The following is a 24,700-nucleotide window of genomic DNA, read 5'->3' as shown; positions in this document are numbered from 1 at the left end:
CAAGTCAGGGAAGAGGCGAAGATTAGAAAGCTGATCGACGAAGAGTGGGCCGCGAGGTTTGAAGAACAACGTCGCGAGCTACGTGAGGACGCGAAGAGGAAGATCGCCGCAACTCAAGAGGAGAATCGTCGAAGTTACAAGAAAAGAAGAAAGCGTGCGAAGCAGTACCTAAGGAAGGACCCGTGCACACCTCGATTTTATGACACCTTGGGTCCTAAATGCCGAAAGTGACGCATCTGATGACAGCGAGATAGAAGGCAACATCTGAGGGCAGATGTTATTGCAGGATGGCCGAATGTAGTATCGTGGACGAAAGGCCTGGGAAATATCGGACGAACTGTGAACAGTGTCGCGAGAGCCGAGGCGCCGTCGGGCCCATCAATGTGTCATCGGTCTTTTCAAGTGCATAGTTTCGTGGAAAAGACCTACGTGACCCTGGCCACGAGCGTCTGCAGAACACGTGTGCGGTGGGCCTAGGAAAAGGGCAATAGAATGGGACAACGGCCAGAGAGAGTCAGTCGAGAAGCAGAGTGCGAGTTGAGCGGACACGGAGTGTGAGTCGGCGTGCGAAGATATCGTAGTCTGTCCTTTTGTTATCGAATATCACTCATTAAAATACCTTAAACTTTAAACTCTACCAGCAATCACTTGTCCTTACTCTAAGAATCCACAAGTTACTACATTCCATACAAACTTCCATCAACACGATTCGTTCTTCATTCTCTCAACACACTAAGGCCGTGTCACGTCGATTCGGGGTAATTTCACGTTCCGCACGCAAGGTGAGAAATTCGTACTTAAATTTTGATTGTTATTAGAAAATTTATTGAACACTGACAGAGTAACAATACAGAATGGTCAAACAGCACAGAAAAGAATGTTCTTACAACGACTCGAGAGGTACTTTTTTATATCAAGGACCCGGCTCCTGTGGAGGGGCTATCGCTGGATGCCGGTCACATAGGGTTTCTATTACTGCTTAGCCATCATATTGCTGACCAAGGTATGTGAGGCATAACCATCCTTTCGTTGCGTTCTCACGACCACCGGGACATTCCCCCCTCCTTAGCTTCGCTTTGCTCCGCTAAAGCGTAAGGCTCTGGTGGGGCTTCTAAGTTGAATGATCCCCTCATCTTCGTCTTCGGTGATATTTTGGAAGGTGACCGTCCTTGGTACTGTTGATGTTTGATCGATCCTGTTTACGCGAGCGGTAGGGCAGAGTATTTTGATACGTACATTTTTAGAAAATGATCGGCGTAGACATTCGAAAAGTTTACATTTGTACATTACATATATTGTTCCTAGTCCTAGGGCTATGATTCCTAATATTTGTAGTGTGGATATGCCATATTCCTTCAATGAATTTATGCGTCGCTCAAATTGCAGGGTACTGATTTGTGTTTGTAATGTGTCGAGGTTGGCTTTATATTGGTTAAAATTGTGAGTTACTTTTGGAGCTGTTTCTAATATTTTCTCTAATATTGGAACATCTGTTTCTTCGAAGCTGTATATGCTATTCTTAAATTTGGTTTCGTAAGAGATATTTTTATGTGATCCTCCTATTTTCATAATATTAAGATCGTATGTGATTATGCACCCGGTTTTACTGCTAATTAAGCTTGGTTGTCTAATTTCTAGGATTTTATGTGTCTTACATAACACGTCGATTTGTACATTTTTCGCAGGAATAATAATATAATGGTTTTCCGTCTGCAAAGGTACGAACGTCAATTCTTCCAGCTTGAAGACAGCAGTCGGGCAAGTTTTGACCGTCTGTCGATTAGTAATTAATTCTGATCTGCATTCAGGTGAATTGATTCTATTGTGACTCGGTTGAGTTCTTTTACAAATGTGGATGATTGCCGTTCGTTTACAATATTTGTTTAAGTAGTGACTATCGACAAAGGTGTATTGTTCTGAGTCGGTTAGAGGCAAAAATCCGTTTCTATTACAGGCGCAATGAATACAGAGTTTTGTTTGGAAGGTATCGGGTAAATTTTAGTTATTTTCCATTCATCGTTTTCCAAAAGCGGCACAGTTATTGTATATATAAGTTTGTTATCTCTTATCCATACCTTTAGTTTGCTTAGATCTATAATTAGTTGAAAGTTTTGGACTGAAGGTTCGATATGGTTAGTCATAAAGTTTTGTCTCGTTATTTGGTCAAGTGTTTTTAAGAATTATTCGGGTTCTATAACTTGTGGGTTTATGATTCCTTGTTTCCCTAACATAACAGTGTTAAAAATTTCGTCGATGTTTATATGGAGTTCTGATATGGTAGATTCGGTTTGAATTAATGGGGAGACTAATATTTCGTTTTTTTCATTGTGGTTTTCAATCTTGTGTATATCGTTGGCTAAGTTTTCAAGTTGGTTTGTTTTGGTATTGTCTAGCACGCGTTTGATGAGTGCGGTTTGGTTACTAAGAATTGTTTTTATTTTATTGTTGGAATCAAATAATGTATCGATGTTCTTGTTAATGAGTTCTAAATCGTTTTCGTCGAGAGTTCCGAATAAAGTTTTGGATACTGAGCCTATGACATTGAGCAATCCGCGTTTGCTTTTATAACGCAATAATAATTTGAGTTGCCGAGTCAGGTTTTGAAGATTTCTGTACTTAAATTTTAGGCTGCTTATTTCTGGTATGTAAGCGCAAGGTGGTTTACATTGACGGTCTATTAAATCTATTACGCGTTGTAATCTATTAACTTGGTCAATTGGATCGTTAAGGCCTACTATAAGGGTGATATCTATTTGTTCGTTGCACAGATAGCAATTGTCAATGTGTTCCAGGAATATGTTGGCGTAATTCAATGGTTTTACTTCTAGATCGCTTCTAATGTACTCGAGTGTTATGATGATCCATATTATGGTCTTCTTCCTGAAAGGTAGGGTTTTAGCCTGTTACCGTGGATTCTTTGCGTGTGACCGTTGGAATATTCGATAAGATAGGTGGGTGGATTGGATGAGAGGATTTCTGCAGGTCCTAGCCATTCGTGGTCTAGCTTGTTAGTTTTGTGATCGTTATGTACCCATACTTTATCTTTTACTCGGAATATCGTCTGTGTTTTAATAATTTTTCGCATTTGATCCCTCTGGTATCGCTTTTTGTTAGATTCGGTAACTCGTCTTGCTTTAGCTATATAGGCGTTGTGTCGATTTTTCCAGAGGTTAAACAATTGTTCTCTGGTTAGGCTAGGAGTGGTTGATATTGAGGATGGCATGTTAGCTTGTCGTCCAAATGTTAGTTCGAATGGGGTATGTCCGGTCGTCTCGTGTACTGAAGTATTATATCCCATGCATATTAATTTTAAGTTTTCATCCCAGTCGTTCTGTCGGTCGGTCGTACAAGTTCGAATAAGGTCCTTTACTACGGCATGCGTTCGTTCAAGGGATCCGTTAGATTGTGGATGGAAAGAAGTGGTTTTTATGTGTCGGATTTTGAAAGCCCTTTCAAATGTGTCCATCAATTTACATACGAAATTTCGTCCCATGTCCGTCAGAATACTTTTTCGTGCGGAAAATATGTACACATAGTGATCCAAAAGTTCGTTAATGATTGAGTTGGCTGTTTGGTCTTTTAAGGGTATGAGAATGAGATATTTGGTTAATTGATCTTGGATAGACAGGATAAACTGATTGCCCCGTTTGGTTTTGGTGAGAGGTCCGAATATGTCCATTGCGATTTTGTCATTAGGATTAAGCGGTGTGTCAGTTATCATAGGTTGTTCCTTGGCCCTGATACGATTTAGCTTTTCTCGTTGGCAGGTTTCGCAGTTTTGTATGAATTCTGTAACGTCTTGTTCTAGGTTTGTCCAGTGATGGTGCTCTTGTATTCGTTTCACGGTGCGGTGTATACCTAAGTGTCCTACTAATTCGTTATGATTTTCGCGTAGTATCGTTTGTTTTTGTTCGTTATCGTAGTCTACTGGCGGATCTTGTCCAAATATTAATTTAATTTGAGGGAATCTAGTTGTTAGAAACCTTAGCATGAGTTGAATATTTACCTTTTCTAACGTGCTGAAGCTATTGTCGTTTATTCCTATTTGTAAGCGTCCGGTTCGGTGTTTAATAAAGTGTTTGGTTAATTGACGCAACCAATGCTGTTCGTTAAAGTCTCCCAGTTCGGTCTTTGTAATTTGTTTAAAGTGTGGTCTGTTAGGTTTTTGGGTTATCGGAGCTGGGGTGATATTGATTTTCCAGTCTATATACTCGTCATAATAGTCCGGGTTTTCTACATTGGGTTGGATTTCTTCATTAGTGATAGGATACAATCGGGATAGAGCATCTGCAGCTGTATTTTCTTTTCCTTTTTTGTATTCGATTTCATAATCGTACTCCTCGAGTCTCAAACGCCATCGCATGAGTCACGATGAGGGGTCTTTAACATTCTTTAACCATTTCAAGGCTTGATGATCGCTTTGAATTTTAAATTTTCTACCAAGTAGGTATTGTCTTAGTCTTTTGATTGACCATACTATTGCTAATAACTCTTTCTCGGTTGTGGAATAATTCTTTTCAGGACGGTTCAAAGTTCGGGATATATAACAGCATGGATGTCCGTCTTGGGAGAGTATTGCTCCTAACCCTTCGTTACTTGCGTCTGTTGTTAATGTGAATGTTTTGTCAAAGTCTGGATATTGTAGTACAGGGGCTTCGCAGAGTTTTTGTTTTAGTGTGTCAAATGCAAGTTGTTGTCTATCGGTCCAGTAGAATGGAGTGTCCTTTTTTGTGAGATCTGTCAATGGTTTTGCGATTTTAGAAAAATTACGTATAAATTTTCTATAGTATCCAACGAGTCCTAAGAATGACTTTATGTGGGTCGCGGTCTTTGGTGTTTTAAAGTCTTTCACGGCTTGAATCTTTTTGGGATTAGGCTTTACTCCTTCCTTTGTTACTACGTGTCCTAAGTATTCTAATTCCGGTTTCAAAAATTCGCATTTGTCCGGTTGTATTTTTAATCCTAAATTTTGTAGTCTGTCTAGTATAATGGCTAGATTTCGGTTATGTTCTTGGATGGTGCTCCCGAATATTATAATGTCATCCAGGTATACGAAACAGTTATTTCCTATTAACCCCCGTAGCGCGGTATCCATCATACGTTGAAACGTCGCCGGTGCGTTTTTAAGGCCGAAGGGCATGCGATTATAGTGGAAGTGACCTTGTGGGGTTGAGAATGCAGTATATTTTTTGGAATTTTGCTCCATAGGTATCTGGTGAAATCCTGACGAGAGGTCTAGGGCCGAGAAAAATTTAGCTTTGCCTAAGTGCTCGAGTATTTCGTCCGAATTTGGTAAAGGATACGCGTCTTGGTCTGTTTGCTCGTTTAATTTTCTAAAATCTATAACGATTCTCCATTTTTGTTTGCCTGATGCATCTAATTTTTTTGGAACTACCCAAATTGGTGCGTTATATGGACTGTCCGATGGTTCTATGATTTGTTTGTCTAACATGTCGTTGATTTGAGTCTCGATTTCCTTTTTATGACATTCGGGCTGTCTATAAGATTTGATGTTTATAGGTTTGTCTGTCTTGAGTGTGATTGTATGTTCTGTCAAGTTGGTACATGGTAATGAGTCTGTTTCCATATTAAAAACGTCTAAGTAATTGATGAGGATTTTCTCAAGGGGTTCTCGAAGTTCTGGATCAATATGTTTGGTACGTATTATTTGTGCGAATTTATTAATTTGGCTTAGTTTATCGGGTTTCTCTATTTCGTTTGTAATGTGACAGATTTGCTTACCAGTGTTGATGAAACATACTGTTGTGGGCTTTCCTTCGATGTATTGGGCTGAGATTAGAGTTTCGCCTGGTCTTATCTTGCTATCGGTTTCCTGGAATGGTAATATAATTTCGTCCAAGGTTAGTTTATTGTTAGTGACGCTGTATTGATACTTTGTAAGGAATGGGAGTCCGATTATTCCATCTTCGATTAGGGGAAAGTTGTTAGGGACTACGTAGAATTGATGATTTTTCTTGAGCATGGTAAAGTTGCAAATTTTGTTAGTGGTATGTTTGTCACTTCCCATTAGGAAGGTTTTTGGGTTAGAAGTTTGGACGGTTAGTGAGGCTTTTTCTTTTATAAGGTTGATTCCTGCTCCGGTATCGATGAGGAATCTGGCTCTTCCTCCGTCTCTTCGTTGCAGTACGATTGATAGTAATCTTCCGGTGGTGGTGCAGTTAACTCGAGGTAAGCTTCCACTGGGTTCTCCGTTGTTTGGTTTACTCGAGGTGGAATCTTTCCTTGGCTGGCAAATGGAGAATTTCGAGAGTAGCATTTTTCGGCTGTGTGTCCAATTCGTAAACACTTTGGACACTTCGGTTTCATGCGGTCGTCTAATGGTCGGCTAGGTAGCTGAGCAGAAGTTTGTGGCTGTGAATCGGTAGTAGTTCGCTTGGATACTAATGTAATGTTGTGAGATTGATTCTTTGGGCGGTTGGCAACACGATTTGCTTCTCGTAACCATTGTTCTCTATCAGCTGCTAGTCGTTGGGCAAGGTTCAGGTTCTTTGGATCGCTAGATACCACCATCTGTCCTATCTCGTATCGTAAGTTGAGCAAATATGTTTTAAGTGCTTCGCGTTCTTCAATATCTATAGCTACGCGTCGTTCTGTTCGTGTGCGGTTTTCGTTTTGGACTGCACAATTTAATTCGTTTAGCTGTTGTCGGAATCTGGAGTCAAAAGATTGTACACTTTCTGTTGCCCCTTGTTTTAAATTCTTTAATTTGTCCCTACAGTTGCTAATAGTTGTTGGTGTTAATACGTGTTGTCTTAAGCATGAATATAAGTCTTCGAACGAGTTGATTTTTAGATATCGTATGTTTCGTTTCGCGTTGTCGGTAATCTTTTCGATCAGTATGAGATCTAATAATAGCTCTCTGTCACTTGCCTTGCACCTAGCTCTTGCTTTGCGGACCGATAAGATGAAATCTTCAACGCCTACGTCATCTTGACCACGTAGTGTCTCGACAGTTCGTATGGCCTTATCTGCCTCGAGCCCTCGATCTTCGTTGTAGTTGTTTATTGGTTTAATCGCGGCGCGGCTAGATGCGGCTCGTGGTCTTTGTGACGTGTTCGGTCCGTCAGTTTCGTCATCCGTTACGTTATCAGCAGCGGTTTCTAAATGGGCGTTTATTTGCGACTGGTCAGTCTCGGTGTCGTATTTTATTTCCATGGTTTTTGCAAGATCGCGTATTTCTTTAGAGCGATTTCTATCGCTAGTTTCCGCAAATTCTTTTATGTTTTTAATGTTTTGATCGGTGCTGTTTCTAAAGCTTCTAAACTCGTGAGTTAGGCTTTCAAATTGTTCAATCAGGGTAGCGATTAGTTCGTTTTGTTTAGCGGTACTCTTGTCAGTTGGGTTCATGCTGAGAAATATGACACTTTCGGCGGAAGAAGAGTCACTATCTTCAGAACGTATTTCAGGCTTACGGTTTCGATAATGTACGAAAGCCAGCTTACCGAGATTCTTTGCAGATCCTTCTTTTGATCAAGGAGGTGACCGTGGTCCTTCGCTGTAGAATCCGTAGAGTTCCCGTTGAAGTTTCCTCTTGATGCGATGAATGGATCCTGGCAGGATCGCCAATTTTGTCACGTCGATTCGGGGTAATTTCACGTTCCGCACGCAAGGTGAGAAATTCGTACTTAAATTTTGATTGTTATTAGAAAATTTATTGAACACTGACAGAGTAACAATACAGAATGGTCAAACAGCACAGAAAAGAATGTTCTTACAACGACTCGAGAGGTACTTTTTTATATCAAGGACCCGGCTCTTGTGGAGGGGCTATCGCTGGATGCCGGTCACATAGGGTTTCTATTACTGCTTAGCCATCATTTTGCTGACCAAGGTATGTGAGGCATAACCATCCTTTCGTTGCGTTCTCACGACCACCGTGACAACAGCAATCTTTAAACGCTTATAAAACCATAAGCAATCGTGAAGTTTAGAATTCGCTAATTGGGCGTCTCTCAATCCAGTTTTTGATCTTGGGCAGAAGGAGGACCTTTTTCTCCAGCAGCTTCAGATTCTCGTAATTCTCGATCAGATCAGACTTGTACATAAAGTTCAAATAATCGAGCAGAGCAACGAATGTTAAATCAGCGCAAGAGAGAGTACCATCGTAGAAGTAGCCGTCATTTTCCTTCACTTGCTGGTCCAAACGTTCTAAAATGAACGGCAGCGTCTCTTCAGCAGCCTTGCGTTTTGCAGCTTTGACCTTCTCGTCCTCCTCATAGTGGAAGGCGGCAATTTCTGAAAATTTGTTTTCAGTTAAATACTCTTCGCTAATGTTATACTAATTTGAATACAGTGTTGTGCGAAATTTAAATGATACTGAAGATAGAATTACAATCCTTTTTAATCCTTTGTCTTGTATTGTTGACATACGTGTATCGTTCGATTAAATCAAATATTAAATCGGATTTCAACTAATAAATACCTGAACAGATATGTACTATCTGTTATCAAGATTCTCATAAGATTTATGCAAAGCAGCACTGGATACTCACTATGACGAATATCATGAATAGTATCAACAGTGGCATCAATATGAAGATTTGCCCAGTCAGTCTTTCCAGCTAAGTCATATTGTTTGGCTAAGTAACGGCAAATAGCTGTAGACTGAGCAACCTTCCTTCTATCAGCTACGAGCATAGGAAGCAGGCCATAAGGAGTCACTAAAACCATACAACTAATAGAATCAAAGATTCTATCGAACAAACAGATTATGATGCTTCTTAAATATCTAGCTTCCTGTTATCTGTTTTGGAAAGATATAATTTAATTTATTGATAATTTATCAGCAAACGAAGGGCATTGTCTCCTTAACAATACCTATTGTTCTCCCACATATCTTATAGAGAAATGGAGAGTAAACAATAATCTCTGTTATACTCTGCATAATTGTGTTCTACTTTATTTAGCTACTTTAGTTAAATTAGGAAAGATGAGATTTAAGAAACAGAACTTCTTTAAATTTTAAGCTTACAGGGCTTTATTTCTGGCCAGACGTCCTTTTTGATACGTTCATCTTCAAATGGAATACTAGCATAGCTGAAGAAGAACGGATTGGTTCTGCCAATGCCGTAACTGGGAAGTAAGTCAATTTATAGAGCGGCATCTTCCTGGAAGTATAGTATATACAAAGTAAAAACGAAGAATCATTGATGACAAGAATTATATTATTACAAATTATGAAGTATAAGACAATTTAAGTAAAAAGCATCAACTACTAACTACTCGCATAGCTATTTGTATCTTTATATTTTAATATAGCTTAGATATAAAAAGAATATTATTTTTGGATGTAATAATGTATAAACTTGCGCCAAATATTATAACAAAATATTGCACTTTCTATTTAAGTAGGATAGACATATTACCGGCAGCATATCTTTTTTCTATAGCAATGAAATTGTTTATAAAAAAGTTTATAAGAAAACTATCAATTAATGCAAACAACGCACTTCAAAATATTAATTACATTCGCGCGATTCGTTATCTCTAGTATTAATTTAACCATATGGTTCTATACACCCAAGACCCTCTAACAGTAATTTAGTACCATTACTAGTCGTATGTACAATGTATGTTTGTATACAACTTTCGTAACTACAAAACATTCAGCAGTGATTATATATTTTTCCAAACATAAGAAACATTTTCTAATTGCATACTTAAATTTATCGATCAATTATGAACATATGATAACATTTATTTCTTTCAACTACTAATTTTCAAATCCTCTGCTGTTCCGTTAATTGAACGACGCGCCGACTTTTCGTACAAGTATCTTGTATCTTATCTGTATTATTTAGTTATCAATAAAGAAGAAACATTTTCCAATTGTATATTTAAATTTATCGATCAATTATGAACATGTAATAACATTTATTTCTTTCAACTACTAATTTTTAAATCATCTGCTGTTCGGTTAATTGAAGGATGTCGGCTTTCTGTAGAAGTATTTCATATTTATTATTTAATTATGAATAAGGAAAAAACATACAAAATATAGTTTTTAAACGGTTTATTATTTATAAAGAGAAACTTTGACTCAGGATATATATACTATATATATACTATTTACTTACAATTTTTTTTTTAAGACTTCAAAGTCGAAACAAGCACAGGAAATTTCCAAGCCGGTTAACAGAAACTTGAATGAGACAAAAATAACCTTTAGATCTCTATATGTTCTTCTTCCCCCCTGTTGCTTCCACGTAACTCTTATCCTATTGGTGGAGCTGTGCTGATATGTGAAATTATGACTACATAAAAACATCCGGAAAGACTCATTGAATGATTTTATAGTTTAAGGTTAATAAATTTCCATAAATTAAAGTTGAAAATTTATGAGAACATGTTTTCTGTAACAAAACTTAGTAAAAACAAACTAGTAAGGTTTATAGATTCTTTAATGATTATGTATGTATTCATAAACTAGTTCGATAAACATCGTTCGATAAAACGTCGAACAACACACAACATTGAAGCGCGAAATTTCAAATTCAATGAAAGATAAATAACAAATATTGCGAACAAATGATATTAAATTTACAATAATCTCATGTAAGAAAAAATAAAAGGGATAAAAGTAGTACAGAAGATAGAAAAATCTATAAAACTGGTGGCTGGGAAATAGAAAATATATAAATTTATGTTATTAGAGTTTAGTACTTCTGTCGATCAATGTGTTACGACCGTTCGCGGAGAGACGCAGTCGCAGTAGCGAGAGGCGTAAATTCTCGCTACGATTCGGTGAATCGACGCCGCGAAGTAGTCGTTCCCCTGTTTCGGTTAAGATAAGAGGTGGTTAAATGAATATGACACAGTATAGTAAGTTATATTTCACCGTTTATTCCAACAACTTATAACGAAGGCAGTTACGCTGGTGCGTATGTACGAGATTTTTTTTTTTATTTATTTGTTGAAATTACAATCAATTCTCGCGTTGAGAATATGTACGAGATGAATGAGTGACTGATCTGTGGGTGTGTCCTACCCGGTGGAAGGATATTGACCGTTCGAAGGATGTGAAATCAGAACTGTCTTGGGAGACGATGCTGTCTCGGAGGAAAGCTAAGGATGGGTGTGTCTAGCGCACGGGACCATCGGATTTGTTGGTGACGATTTTAGTTAGGAGAGTGAAGGAAGTGGCTTCGTTGTTAATTGGTTAACGAAGGGTCTTAACCGCCCTCGAGAGAAAGTGGTTAGTGGGAGGAAAGTTGCAGCATACGTGAGAAAAACTAACTTTCCCTTGTCCAGTCGGGGTAGACAATAGTCTTTAGAAATTCTTCGGAAACAGACGTTTGTTTGGTTTGAAGGACCTTTTCTAGGAAATCTATGAGATTTATGGAAGGTACTTGAAACTATGGAGGATACGCTGCGAGCATCCGGTGACATCTGGTTGCCATATTGCTCGCGGTGCGACGTAACAAAATGGAATAGAAAGATTATACCACAGACGAAATTATACTTTATACTTTATTATACTTTATACTTTATTATTACATTACATCAATTGACATCTTTGGAATTACAACGATTCGATACACATTTTAACTAAATATTTTGCAATGAAACACGTATTATTAAACAACATAATCATACTAAATTAATTTAATGTGACTATTTATTATTATTATATAATAACACAGTGATGAAAGAAATAAACTGGTCAAGTAATCTAAGGAACGATAATACGTATCTATGTCAGTGACAGTGAGAAAAATTCAGATATCTGTACTTAAGTGATTACACTTATAAGTATCATTATATATTATATAAATATGATATTTCGAATGGTATCATTTATCACTCATTAAACAAGAGTGTCATATCCAGAGAAATGATTTTACATATCTTAATCTTTGCTTTGATTACGATAGTAATAATTTCTATCAAACTTGATGAGGAAGATACATGAATAATTATCTAAAAGCTGAAAATCTTGGCAAATTCATTTGTACATAAACTAACAGGAATGAATTTTAAAGATACACTCTGCTCTCAACAATTAAAGCTGTCTTGTCGCAACAAAGTTTCAATAATTTTTTATGGACAACATGGCCCAGTTTGCACAAAGACTAAAAATTTTAACATTAAATTTGGATAAAAAATCTTACGGTAGAAGGAATGATATATCCTTCATTTTCGCCAATAATCTGGTCGAATTTAGTCAAGTAAAATGGTATTGTTTCGTTCAAAAGTTGATTCTTCCTCGCTTCCTTCTTTTCAGGATTCTCCTCCATGCGATAGTAGCAGATAGCTGAAACCAACCGTTACGTTCATTTGTGTTTTTTCCCCCAAACGAAGAGAAAATAAGTTGTGAAAGAAGAAGTAGCCTCTCATAGTTCCTACAATTTCTTCATTCTCTTTGCTTTCTTCAATATTGCCTCAACAAGTTCCTGTGGTTCACGATACTTGAAATATATACAATGTTACCAGCGTGGAAATTGTCTTGGAAACTTGGAAAATCTTTCAAGAGGAACAACATTGCTAACTGAGATTCGAGAAAGGAAAGGTAAGTAAATCCTTGCTTCTACTTAGAGCTTTTTTATTTACTTCTGACGAGTAAAGTACTGTTATTAAAATTTGATTAAAAGTACCAAGAATGTCGAGATATAAACAACCATTTGTGGAAAGGTCAGGAGAAGCAGAATTATCGAATAAACGTTATATAACTCTTAGTGATTAAGTAAGAGAAGAGAAACGAGAAAAAAGTCTTTTATCTAGGTCTTAATAAAGTATACTATATTTATCTCCATATCAAGAATAACAACAAGATATAAACAGTCTTCTAGAAATTGAGTAAATATTACATAATTACATCTTGAGCAATATTTTGCGTCTTAGCTTTTGCTTAAACATTATGATAATCTTAAATATCTGTAAATTCTTCACAGACTCTTTGCATCTTCTATACAGGTATCTCATGATCATGTGATAACACACAGGAAGAAAAAATAGAGGAAAAAACAGCGTAAAAAAAAGTTGCGTAGGAGTATCGTCGCACTACATCATTCGACAATTGATGCACGTCATGGCGATCGTCACGGTTTAAAGCAGGCCATCAAAAACACGTTTGTTATCGTACGGAAAAATCTGCGACGTTCCAGCTGTTCAGGTGCATCGAATTGTGAATCATCGTACGAAGCAAGGCGAGGGGCGTAAATAGAGAAAGAAGAGAAGAGAAGGATTCGCATAAATGATAAAATATAATCGTTCGTTCCTCGTCGATGGCGGATGGATGGCTTTAATCGTGGACGATATCGATACGATTATATTTTATACATTTGAAACAAATATAAAAGACAAGCAAAAACCAGAGATACGATCGTTATGATATTATTCAATCGGTAGCCTATTTACCTCGTTTATTGTTCACCTTCTCTGTCTAGTAATAATTTTTCGATTCGACTGGCGTGACGTTACGTTGGCGGTGTAAGAACACGATTTTTGGAAGCCATCGAATTCGTGATGTCGATAGAAATCTTCAGTTGGAATCGTTGTATCATAACGTAGTCTGCTTATTGTCGATAAGAATTTACTAAACTAAAAGTGACTACTAAAAGTTTCTATCCTCTAAATTCTATCTACGATTCTATAATCTAAAAACTGACTTTTGCAAACAAACTGTAACATTCGCTTAACGGAAAGACATACGTATCTTGTTTGTACTCGTCTTTTCACAATGAATTCTTGAACGTCTGTCTCTGTGGTGAGACAAATGCAAAGTCATCTCATCAGTTACTCACCTTGCTTCAAATCTCCAAGAGTATCGACGAGCACGTCGCATATCATCGCATCCCATTCGTTCTTTCCCATTAGATCGTACTTCCTCGCCAAGTATCGCGCCACAGCGTTACTCTGCGCTGCCGGCTTCCCGTCTATCTCCAGCACAGGCAGCTTTTTATAAGGCATTGCTAAGAACAAACATGGCTCATATGAACACTGTGTAGAGGGAAACGATCGATAGGAAATCACAACACAGCTTCCGAGGCCGTTGCGTTCTTGTGAATAGATGAATCGAAATCATTTCGGTTTTAATCAACATGGCCTAGTAAAGAAATACAGAAATGTCTTCTTTCTCCTTTTTTTCTTTTCTTACGATTACGATGGACAGGGTATCGCGTGTTTTTGACTGTTGGGAAGAACATAAAGTTTTTAAAATCAAGGATAAAAGATAATACCAGACACGGAAAAAATATTAGAAAATGTACACGGTTCTTGTAATGAAAATTGAAATGCAAGGAATATAAATCGAATGTCTATTGCGAACGTAATTTTGTGTTTTACACCGACAGGATTGATTTACAGACTTACGTTGATTTTTTGTTTCTCTATTTGCAAGCGACATATAAGATTATATCGAAGACTATGCTGCGTAAAACTTTTATTATACCATTTACGATAGAAATGTCGCAACAGAAGATCGAATTTTATGTCTGCTTTGTTCTTTCGACTTTTTAGCTATGTTCTTGTTCATTTCCGAACTGATTTCAATTTTTTATCCTTTTTTTCCGACAAGTCCTAAAAAGTTTTTAAATTAACGAGAAACGTAGAAGTATTTTTGTATTCCTATTTTAAGTCACCTATTTACGGTTTTCTCAAAATATTCGAAATGCTTCGATTCATTGAAAACAATAAAGATTGCAACACAAAAATTCGAGAATCGTAAGTGAATTAAGTTGGTATTCGATAAACACGATATTACGGAAGCAAAACATAATGAAAAGTTCGTCTTCATTCCGTATGAAATTTTACTTTAAGTAAGTTTAGCCTGCACGTGAAACGAAAGTTTTATATACAGAAAAGTTTGAGTAAATGGTAGATACCTGAGAGTTGAACGATGAAAGTAAAAATCGATTCTTCACGCTTACAATCCTTGTATTCAGGCCAGAGTTCTTCGGGGATCCTCTCGTCGGTATACTCGATGCCAGTATATGCAAATATGTACCGTATATGTTCGGCACAACCACGGGCATTGGAGTAGATTAGTTTGTAGGTATGTTCGTCGCTCATTTTCCTTGCTCTGTCAACTTATCGAGAAAAATGTTACAATTAACTCGTGTAATTAACAGACTGTGTGCGTGTTTGTGCGTAGAGAGAACAATTTATTTATAGATGGAATAATTCGTATAATACGCAAAATAAATCATTTAGAAGGCTGGAATATGTGTTTTTGAAACAATTAATTATGTCGAAAAATATTTCAAACGAGATATAATTATGAAAAAAATAATAATTAAATGTATGTAAATGTATGTAATAATAGTTAAATGTATGTAAATGTAATAATTAAATGTAATTAGTTGTGAAAAAAATAATAATAAAAAGTAAATAAATGTAAAAAAGGAATTAAATGTAATTAGTTTCTTTATACGCACGCGATATTATTGGCGATATATGACGGTCAACTTTATTTTTTTAAATAGATATATTTGTACGTATATTTTTAGATATAAATACATATATTATATAGATATAATAGTATATATAATATATATAATAATATATATGTCGAGGAGGGCTCGCGGGAGGTAGCGGTTCTGCGTTGAAGTTCTCCATCGTCCGGTCGCGCGTGGGGTACCTTTATTGTCGATAGTTACACTAGTGACGAGGGCCTCAGGCTTGATAACGAATCCGCGGCCAACGGGAGGACTATCATATAAAAAGCAACAGGATACACGAAATAATATAATTCTGACTAGGACAACATAAACGCAAGAAGTGTTGATATTGAAAAAAATATTTAATTTTGTATATAAATATTTTCATATTTAAAAAAGTTTCCGGAAGCAGGAAGATTTACAAACAAATAATATCATAAACCGAATGTTTCATGATCCTTTTCTAATTAGAGTGTGTGACAGCATGTGAGAACGTTTCTTAAAAATATGACTTATTGCAATTACTTAATCGCAATTATAAACGATTAAGACCTTCTCACAACGAGGCAATCTATCCAAAGTATAAAACTCGTTATACTTGATGAGAAAACAAATCTCTACTTAGGTTTCATTTCGTTTCATCGCGTTCATAAAAAGTGAATTTGTATGAACACATCGTGCAATTTAGTAATTAGGACCGTTGATCTCGCTGCAACATAGATGGATAGAAAAAAGCCATTTAAAATGATACAACGTCGGGAAGACAATTATGAAAATTATAAATGGAACACAAGATAAAATTGTTTAAGATTAATTCTTCTTTTTTTTTTTTTTTTTAATCGCGAGTGTTTGCAAACGAAGTTTCAATCTGTTTACAATGATAGCAATGAGAGGAGGATGTCTATGAAAGTTATAAATGCGATATTGAATAACATTTCTGCGAGTGGGTTTGTTTTTCGTTACAAATGTTTTTTAAACGAATCTGCAATCTGTTGGAAACAACGGAACAGTAACGGGACGACTGATAGGGAAATAAAAAAGATCGCGTTTTATTTGAACAGACAAATCTTTGAAATCTATTCGAAAGTCTATTTGAAATGGTACGAGCTCGAAAAGAACGGTGAATACTATAGAAGAAGGATTAATTAAAATTCTTATTAATCTCTTAATTAATTCAAAACAGTGAAGTATCCACGTCTGACATTAATATTGAGTATTACCATTACTGTAATTTAATTTTTAACCGATCCTGAAAATTCCTTAGAACGTAAAAAGTATAAAATGTTACTGTGCATTTCAAGATTAAATGCACTGTAATTTAGAAACAGTTATGAAGCGGAAACAAATAATTTATTCAGAATAAGAATTCTACGTAATCATGTTAAAAAAAAAGAACATACTTATAACGCGTTTAAACTCCAAATATGTAAAGACAATAAGGGAAAAAAATTAAACGAAGAATCGTATTTTTTGTAAATTCACACAAGATTTTATCTAACAAGAAATTAAGATTTTTTGAAGAACGTACAAGACGGAACACGAACAATAAAAAAAGGGTTGTTAAATACAAAAAATAGATTGAAATTTAGATTATGAAATACAAAAAAAATGATATTGCATAATTTACAATTATTTTCGATAGCTTACGTCAGTATGTTGGAGTGTAAACTATAAAATATTCAAAAACTGATACCATTCAGACATAATTTAGAAAAACAATAAATTGCGGAAACCGATAGTTAAAACTCGATACGATCGATACTCCAAAGCTCTAATCCTAATAATTACTCAGCAATAATAACCGATAATTCATGTTCATTAATGTTTGAACTCCGTTTTTTTTTCTGTATGTGTATACAAATTTTGTACAGTTTGATAAAGCGAAATTAAATTATCATCCTTTTGTACTACTTCAAACATTGAGATTTGTCATCTTCAAGGTCGATCACACATAGTTTCAGATTGCGGAATTGCAAGGGTAATTAATTTTGCAATCGGTTTTCCTTTGATATAGATGTGAATACAAATAGCCATTGATTGACAATATACCGAAGCAATTCTAGTTTAATTTGAAGTCATCGATCCTTTGATATTTTTGGAAGAATAGTAAAAGTACAGAGAAAACAAGAAAAAATGGCGTTAACTAAAAGATAGCTCCAATGTATGTCATAAATATTATCTATATATCATTTGTAAGATGTAAGTGACCAAGATAACGAATTATACAAAAATTGTATGTAATGATTAATACTTGAACGCTACTTACATTTATGTACATGAAAATTTGATCTTTTATTAACTAAGTTATTGATCGACAAAATGGCTTCCTACATAATTCTCCGCCTGAACTGAAATGCATATTTTTTTTTACGCAAGCCTTATGTGTAGCTAGTAACGAGCAAACAGATTAATTACTTTACACACGGTCGTATCTTGTTTGCTGTAGGCGAGTTCTCTCGTGTAATCAACGAAGTACTCAACTTTAAAGCGATAACAGAAGAACATTATTGTATCGATAAAAATCATGCTTTTTTCAAAGAAATATGTAACTCGTATTTTTTTTAAAGCAACCCTCATAACGTATTGAATATGTAAGGAAATTCGAGGATTTGGGAATACAAATTATTGACTATATTTCCCATACAACAGTTATACACCTATATTCCTCTCTAAGAACGTCTTGCACGCACGCTGGTTGCCAACCGACTAGCCTAGATTCTTCTAACATCTGGCAACAGTCTTTTGTCTCCACTGAGTCCTTGACGCCCTCTAACCCTTACACACACACTCTCATGTACAGTGTAAATGTATCACTTCCCTAACAGAATAAAATAATCATACATTTTTTTTTGTTCAACATTTGTAAAATACGATATTATCAAGATCACCAAGCAGGTAATCTTCAATTCTTAATTAATATAATAAAAAACATAATTAATGATTGTGTGATGGTTTTATTATTATCTCTATAATACAAAAGCACAACATCGTGTCAACAGTTTATATAGTTCGTATGTTTCTGTAGGAATACACAAATAACAGTTCTCTATCACAACGTAATCTAAAGGGAAAACCCTAACTAAATGACAAAAATATCGGTAATAACTGGAACTAATGAATGTTAAAAGCAATCAGTATATTCCTGTAGTATCGTGGACGAAAGGCCTGGGAAATATCGGACGAACTATGAACAGTGTCGCGAGAGCCGAGGCGCCGTCGGGCCCATCAATGTGTCATCGGTCTTTTCAAGTGCATAGTTTCGTGGAAAAGACCTACGTGACCCTGGCCACGAGCGTCTGCAGAACACGTGTGCGGTGGGCCTAGGAAAAGGGCAATAGAATGGGACAACGGCCAGAGAGAGTCAGTCGAGAAGCAGAGTGCGAGTTGAGCGGACACGGAGTGTGAGTCGGCGTGCGAAGATATCGTAGTCTGTCCTTTTGTTATCGAATATCACTCATTAAAATACCTTAAACTTTAAACTCTACCAGCAATCACTTGTCCTTACTCTAAGAATCCACAAGTTACTACATATTTTTGGGGGCTCGTCCGGGATTGGACAAGACAGAAAACGAAACTGTTTAACAGAGCTATTCGAGCTAGTTGTGAATTTACCGGTACGCGGTGCGGTAAAAGACGATATCGTTGACTGTTTAAGTTTGTGTTGTGTGAAAAATGGCCAACGTCGGGGACGAACGATTGTCGGGTGAAGAGGGTTCGACGCTGGAGGAGCTGAGGAATAAGCTCGCGCGAATGAACCTCCCTATATCGGGTGCGAGGTCAGTGCTGATTGCAAGGCTGAATAGGGCGTGTAGGGTTGGACAATCGTATCGTAAGGGATCGACGGGCGGTGAAGAGCTAACCGGTCAACGAGATTTAGAAAATGTACAGAGAGCTGAGCGTGATCGTAACGAAGGTGAGGATGTTGAGAAAATGAATACGAAGGAGTTGAAGGAGCGCCTCGCTAGTTTGGGTTTAAAAACGACGGGAAGAAAAGTAGAATTACGCGCACGGCTACGAGCGGCCATGGATGGTAATGACAAGACACAGTCTACTCTTAGGTACCGATTTTTTAGACCAGGTAGAGTTGCGAGTCAAACGTGGCGAGGTGACATTTTTACGACTCGACGATCAGACCGACGGTCACGAGGACGCGCCGGATGTACTGAGGGTAAACGCGATAGAACAATCCGACGAGATCGACTTGTCGCATGTACGAGAACCTCATTACCGCGAAGCCATTCGGGATATTATTAAAGGGTATAGGCCGGAGAAGAAGAGAGACGTCGGAATAACAGCAAAGATAGTTCTGAAAAGCGACAAACCGGTAGCGCGAAGACCGCGAAGACTGGCGCCGAGGGGGAACGGGCAGCATGTCGACCAGGTTCACAAATACCTGAATTCCACCGTAAACAGAAGCACAGGGAAGACTCCTTTCCAGCTACTGGTCGGGGTCGAAATGCAAGTCAGGGAAGAGGCGAAGATTAGAAAGCTGATCGACGAAGAGTGGGCCGCGAGGTTTGAAGAACAACGTCGCGAGCTACGTGAGGACGCGAAGAGGAAGATCGCCGCAACTCAAGAGGAGAATCGTCGAAGTTACAAGAAAAGAAGAAAGCGTGCGAAGCAGTACCTAAGGAAGGACCCGTGCACACCTCGATTTTATGACACCTTGGGTCCTAAATGCCGAAAGTGACGCATCTGATGACAGCGAGATAGAAGGCAACATCTGAGGGCAGATGTTATTGCAGGATGGCCGAATGTAGTATCGTGGACGAAAGGCCTGGGAAATATCGGACGAACTGTGAACAGTGTCGCGAGAGCCGAGGCGCCGTCGGGCCCATCAATGTGTCATCGGTCTTTTCAAGTGCATAGTTTCGTGGAAAAGACCTACGTGACCCTGGCCACGAGCGTCTGCAGAACACGTGTGCGGTGGGCCTAGGAAAAGGGCAATAGAATGGGACAACGGCCAGAGAGAGTCAGTCGAGAAGCAGAGTGCGAGTTGAGCGGACACGGAGTGTGAGTCGGCGTGCGAAGATATCGTAGTCTGTCCTTTTGTTATCGAATATCACTCATTAAAATACCTTAAACTTTAAACTCTACCAGCAATCACTTGTCCTTACTCTAAGAATCCACAAGTTACTACATTCCATACAAACTTCCATCAACACGATTCGTTCTTCATTCTCTCAACACACTAAGGCCGTGTCACGTCGATTCGGGGTAATTTCACGTTCCGCACGCAAGGTGAGAAATTCGTACTTAAATTTTGATTGTTATTAGAAAATTTATTGAACACTGACAGAGTAACAATACAGAATGGTCAAACAGCACAGAAAAGAATGTTCTTACAACGACTCGAGAGGTACTTTTTTATATCAAGGACCCGGCTCCTGTGGAGGGGCTATCGCTGGATGCCGGTCACATAGGGTTTCTATTACTGCTTAGCCATCATATTGCTGACCAAGGTATGTGAGGCATAACCATCCTTTCGTTGCGTTCTCACGACCACCGGGACATTCCCCCCTCCTTAGCTTCGCTTTGCTCCGCTAAAGCGTAAGGCTCTGGTGGGGCTTCTAAGTTGAATGATCCCCTCATCTTCGTCTTCGGTGATATTTTGGAAGGTGACCGTCCTTGGTACTGTTGATGTTTGATCGATCCTGTTTACGCGAGCGGTAGCGCAGAGTATTTTGATACGTACATTTTTAGGAAATGATCGGCGTAGACATTCGAAAAGTTTACATTTGTACATTACATATATTGTTCCTAGTCCTAGGGCTATGATTCCTAATATTTGTAGTGTGGATATGCCATATTCCTTCAATGAATTTATGCGTCGCTCAAATTGCAGGGTACTGATTTGTGTTTGTAATGTGTCGAGGTTGGCTTTATATTGGTTAAAATTGTGAGTTACTTTTGGAGCTGTTTCTAATATTTTCTCTAATATTGGAACATCTGTTTCTTCGAAGCTGTATATGCTATTCTTAAATTTGGTTTCGTAAGAGATATTTTTATGTGATCCTCCTATTTTCATAATATTATGATCGTATGTGATTATGCACCCGGTTTTACTGCTAATTAAGCTTGGTTGTCTAATTTCTAGGATTTTATGTGTCTTACATAACACGTCGATTTGTACATTTTTCGCAGGAATAATAATATAATGGTTTTCCGTCTGCAAAGGTACGAACGTCAATTCTTCCAGCTTGAAGACAGCAGTCGGGCAAGTTTTGACCGTCTGTCGATTAGTAATTAATTCTGATCTGCATTCAGGTGAATTGATTCTATTGTGACTCGGTTGAGTTCTTTTACAAATGTGGATGATTGCCGTTCGTTTACAATATTTGTTTAAGTAGTGACTATCGACAAAGGTGTATTGTTCTGAGTCGGTTAGAGGCAAAAATCCGTTTCTATTACAGGCGCAATGAATACAGAGTTTTGTTTGGAAGGCATCGGGTAAATTTTAGTTATTTTCCATTCATCGTTTTCCAAAAGCGGCACAGTTATTGTATATATAAGTTTGTTATCTCTTATCCATACCTTTAGTTTGCTTAGATCTATAATTAGTTGAAAGTTTTGAACTGAAGGTTCGATATGGTTAGTCATAAAGTTTTGTCTCGTTATTTGGTCAAGTGTTTTTAAGAATTATTCGGGTTCTATAACTTGTGGGTTTATGATTCCTTGTTTCCCTAACATAACAGTGTTAAAAATTTCGTCGATGTTTATATGGAGTTCTGATATGGTAGATTCGGTTTGAATTAATAGGGAGACTAATATTTCGTTTTTTTCATTGTGGTTTTCAATCTTGTGTATATCGTTGGCTAAGTTTTCAAGTTGATTTGTTTTGGTATTGTCTAGCACGCGTTTGATGAGTGCGGTTTGGTTACTAAGAATTGTTTTTATTTTATTGTTGGAATCAAATAATGTATCGATGTTCTTGTTAATGAGTTCTAAATCGTTTTCGTCGAGAGTTCCGAATAAAGTTTTGGATACTGAGCCTATGACATTGAGCAATCCGCGTTTGCTTTTATAACGCAATAATAATTTGAGTTGCCGAGTCAGGTTTTGAAGATTTCTGTACTTAAATTTTAGGCTGCTTATTTCTGGTATGTAAGCGCAAGGTGGTTTACATTGACGGTCTATTAAATCTATTACGCGTTGTAATCTATTAACTTGGTCAATTGGATCGTTAAGGCCTACTATAAGGGTGATATCTATTTGTTCGTTGCACAGATAGCAATTGTCAATGTGTTCCAGGAATATGTTGGCGTAATTCAATGGTTTTACTTCTAGATCGCTTCTAATGTACTCGAGTGTTATGATGATCCATGTTATGGTCTTCTTCCTGAAAGGTAGGGTTTTAGCCTGTTACCGTGGATTCTTTGCGTGTGACCGTTGGAATATTCGATAAGATAGGTGGGTGGATTGGATGAGAGGATTTCTGCAGGTCCTAGCCATTCGTGGTCTAGCTTGTTAGTTTTGTGATCGTTATGTACCCATACTTTATCTTTTACTCGGAATATCGTCTGTGTTTTAATAATTTTTCGCATTTGATCCCTCTGGTATCGCTTTTTGTTAGATTCGGTAACTCGTCTTGCTTTAGCTATATAGGCGTTGTGTCGATTTTTCCAGAGGTTAAACAATTGTTCTCTGGTTAGGCTAGGAGTGGTTGATATTGAGGATGGCATGTTAGCTTGTCGTCCAAATGTTAGTTCGAATGGGGTATGTCCGGTCGTCTCGTGTACTGAAGTATTATATCCCATGCATATTAATTTTAAGTTTTCATCCCAGTCGTTCTGTCGGTCGGTCGTACAAGTTCGAATAAGGTCCTTTACTACGGCATGCGTTCGTTCAAGGGATCCGTTAGATTGTGGATGGAAAGAAGTGGTTTTTATGTGTCGGATTTTGAAAGCCCTTTCAAATGTGTCCATCAATTTACATACGAAATTTCGTCCCATGTCCGTCAGAATACTTTTTGGTGCGGAAAATATGTACACATAGTGATCCAAAAGTTCGTTAATGATTGAGTTGGCTGTTTGGTCTTTTAAGGGTATGAGGATGAGATATTTGGTTAATTGATCTTGGATAGACAGGATAAACTGATTGCCCCGTTTGGTTTTGGTGAGAGGTCCGAATATGTCCATTGCGATTTTGTCATTAGGATTAAGCGGTGTGTCAGTTATCATAGGTTGTTCCTTGGCCCTGATACGATTTAGCTTTTCTCGTTGGCAGGTTTCGCAGTTTTGTATGAATTCTGTAACGTCTTGTTCTAGGTTTGTCCAGTGATGGTGCTCTTGTATTCGTTTCACGGTGCGGTGTATACCTAAGTGTCCTACTAATTCGTTATGATTTTCGCGTAGTATCGTTTGTTTTTGTTCGTTATCGTAGTCTACTGGCGGATCTTGTCCAAATATTAATTTAATTTGAGGGAATCTAGTTGTTAGAAACCTTAGCATGAGTTGAATATTTACCTTTTCTAACGTGCTGAAGCTATTGTCGTTTATTCCTATTTGTAAGCGTCCGGTTCGGTGTTTAATAAAGTGTTTGGTTAATTGACGCAACCAATGCTGTTCGTTAAAGTCTCCCAGTTCGGTCTTTGTAATTTGTTTAAAGTGTGGTCTGTTAGGTTTTTGGGTTATCGGAGCTGGGGTGATATTGATTTTCCAGTCTATATACTCGTCATAATAGTCCGGGTTTTCTACATTGGGTTGGATTTCTTCATTAGTGATAGGATACAATCGGGATAGAGCATCTGCAGCTGTATTTTCTTTTCCTTTTTTGTATTCGATTTCATAATCGTACTCCTCGAGTCTCAAACGCCATCGCATGAGTCTCGATGAGGGGTCTTTAACATTCTTTAACCATTTCAAGGCTTGATGATCGCTTTGAATTTTAAATTTTCTACCAAGTAGGTATTGTCTTAGTCTTTTGATTGACCATACTATTGCTAATAACTCTTTCTCGGTTGTGGAATAATTCTTTTCAGGAGGGTTCAAAGTTCGGGATATATAACAGCATGGATGTCCGTCTTGGGAGAGTATTGCTCCTAACCCTTCGTTACTTGCGTCTGTTGTTAATGTGAATGTTTTGTCAAAGTCTGGATATTGTAGTACAGGGGCTTCGCAGAGTTTTTGTTTTAGTGTGTCAAATGCAAGTTGTTGTCTATCGGTCCAGTAGAATGGAGTGTCCTTTTTTGTGAGATCTGTCAATGGTTTTGCGATTTTAGAAAAATTACGTATAAATTTTCTATAGTATCCAACGAGTCCTAAGAATGACTTTATGTGGGTCGCGGTCTTTGGTGTTTTAAA

At 37.5% G+C, this 24,700-nt stretch overlaps 1 protein-coding gene across 1 annotated transcript; it reads right to left on the bottom strand.

Moving 5' to 3' along the window:
• Positions 1 to 7,657: 7,657 nt before the first annotated feature.
• On the bottom strand, positions 7,658 to 10,391 carry LOC117164023 (glutathione S-transferase-like). Its single transcript, XM_076626248.1, has 4 exons — positions 10,098 to 10,391; positions 8,993 to 9,128; positions 8,514 to 8,681; positions 7,658 to 8,256 (listed from the first exon to the last, which is right to left on the bottom strand). The coding sequence occupies exons 3-4, from the start codon at positions 8,656 to 8,658 to the stop codon at positions 7,949 to 7,951; spliced, it is 453 nt and encodes a 150-aa protein (XP_076482363.1). The 5' UTR covers positions 8,659 to 8,681; positions 8,993 to 9,128; positions 10,098 to 10,391; the 3' UTR covers positions 7,658 to 7,948.
• Between the last annotated feature and the right edge of the window lie 14,309 nt (positions 10,392 to 24,700).

The sequence above is a fragment of the Bombus vancouverensis genome, chromosome 2, assembly GCF_051014615.1.
Source record: "Bombus vancouverensis nearcticus chromosome 2, iyBomVanc1_principal, whole genome shotgun sequence".
In the NCBI taxonomy this organism is placed as follows: domain Eukaryota; kingdom Metazoa; phylum Arthropoda; class Insecta; order Hymenoptera; family Apidae; genus Bombus; species Bombus vancouverensis.
Note: the sequence above shows the minus strand (reverse complement) of the source record. Positions and strands in the feature narration are given on the sequence as shown.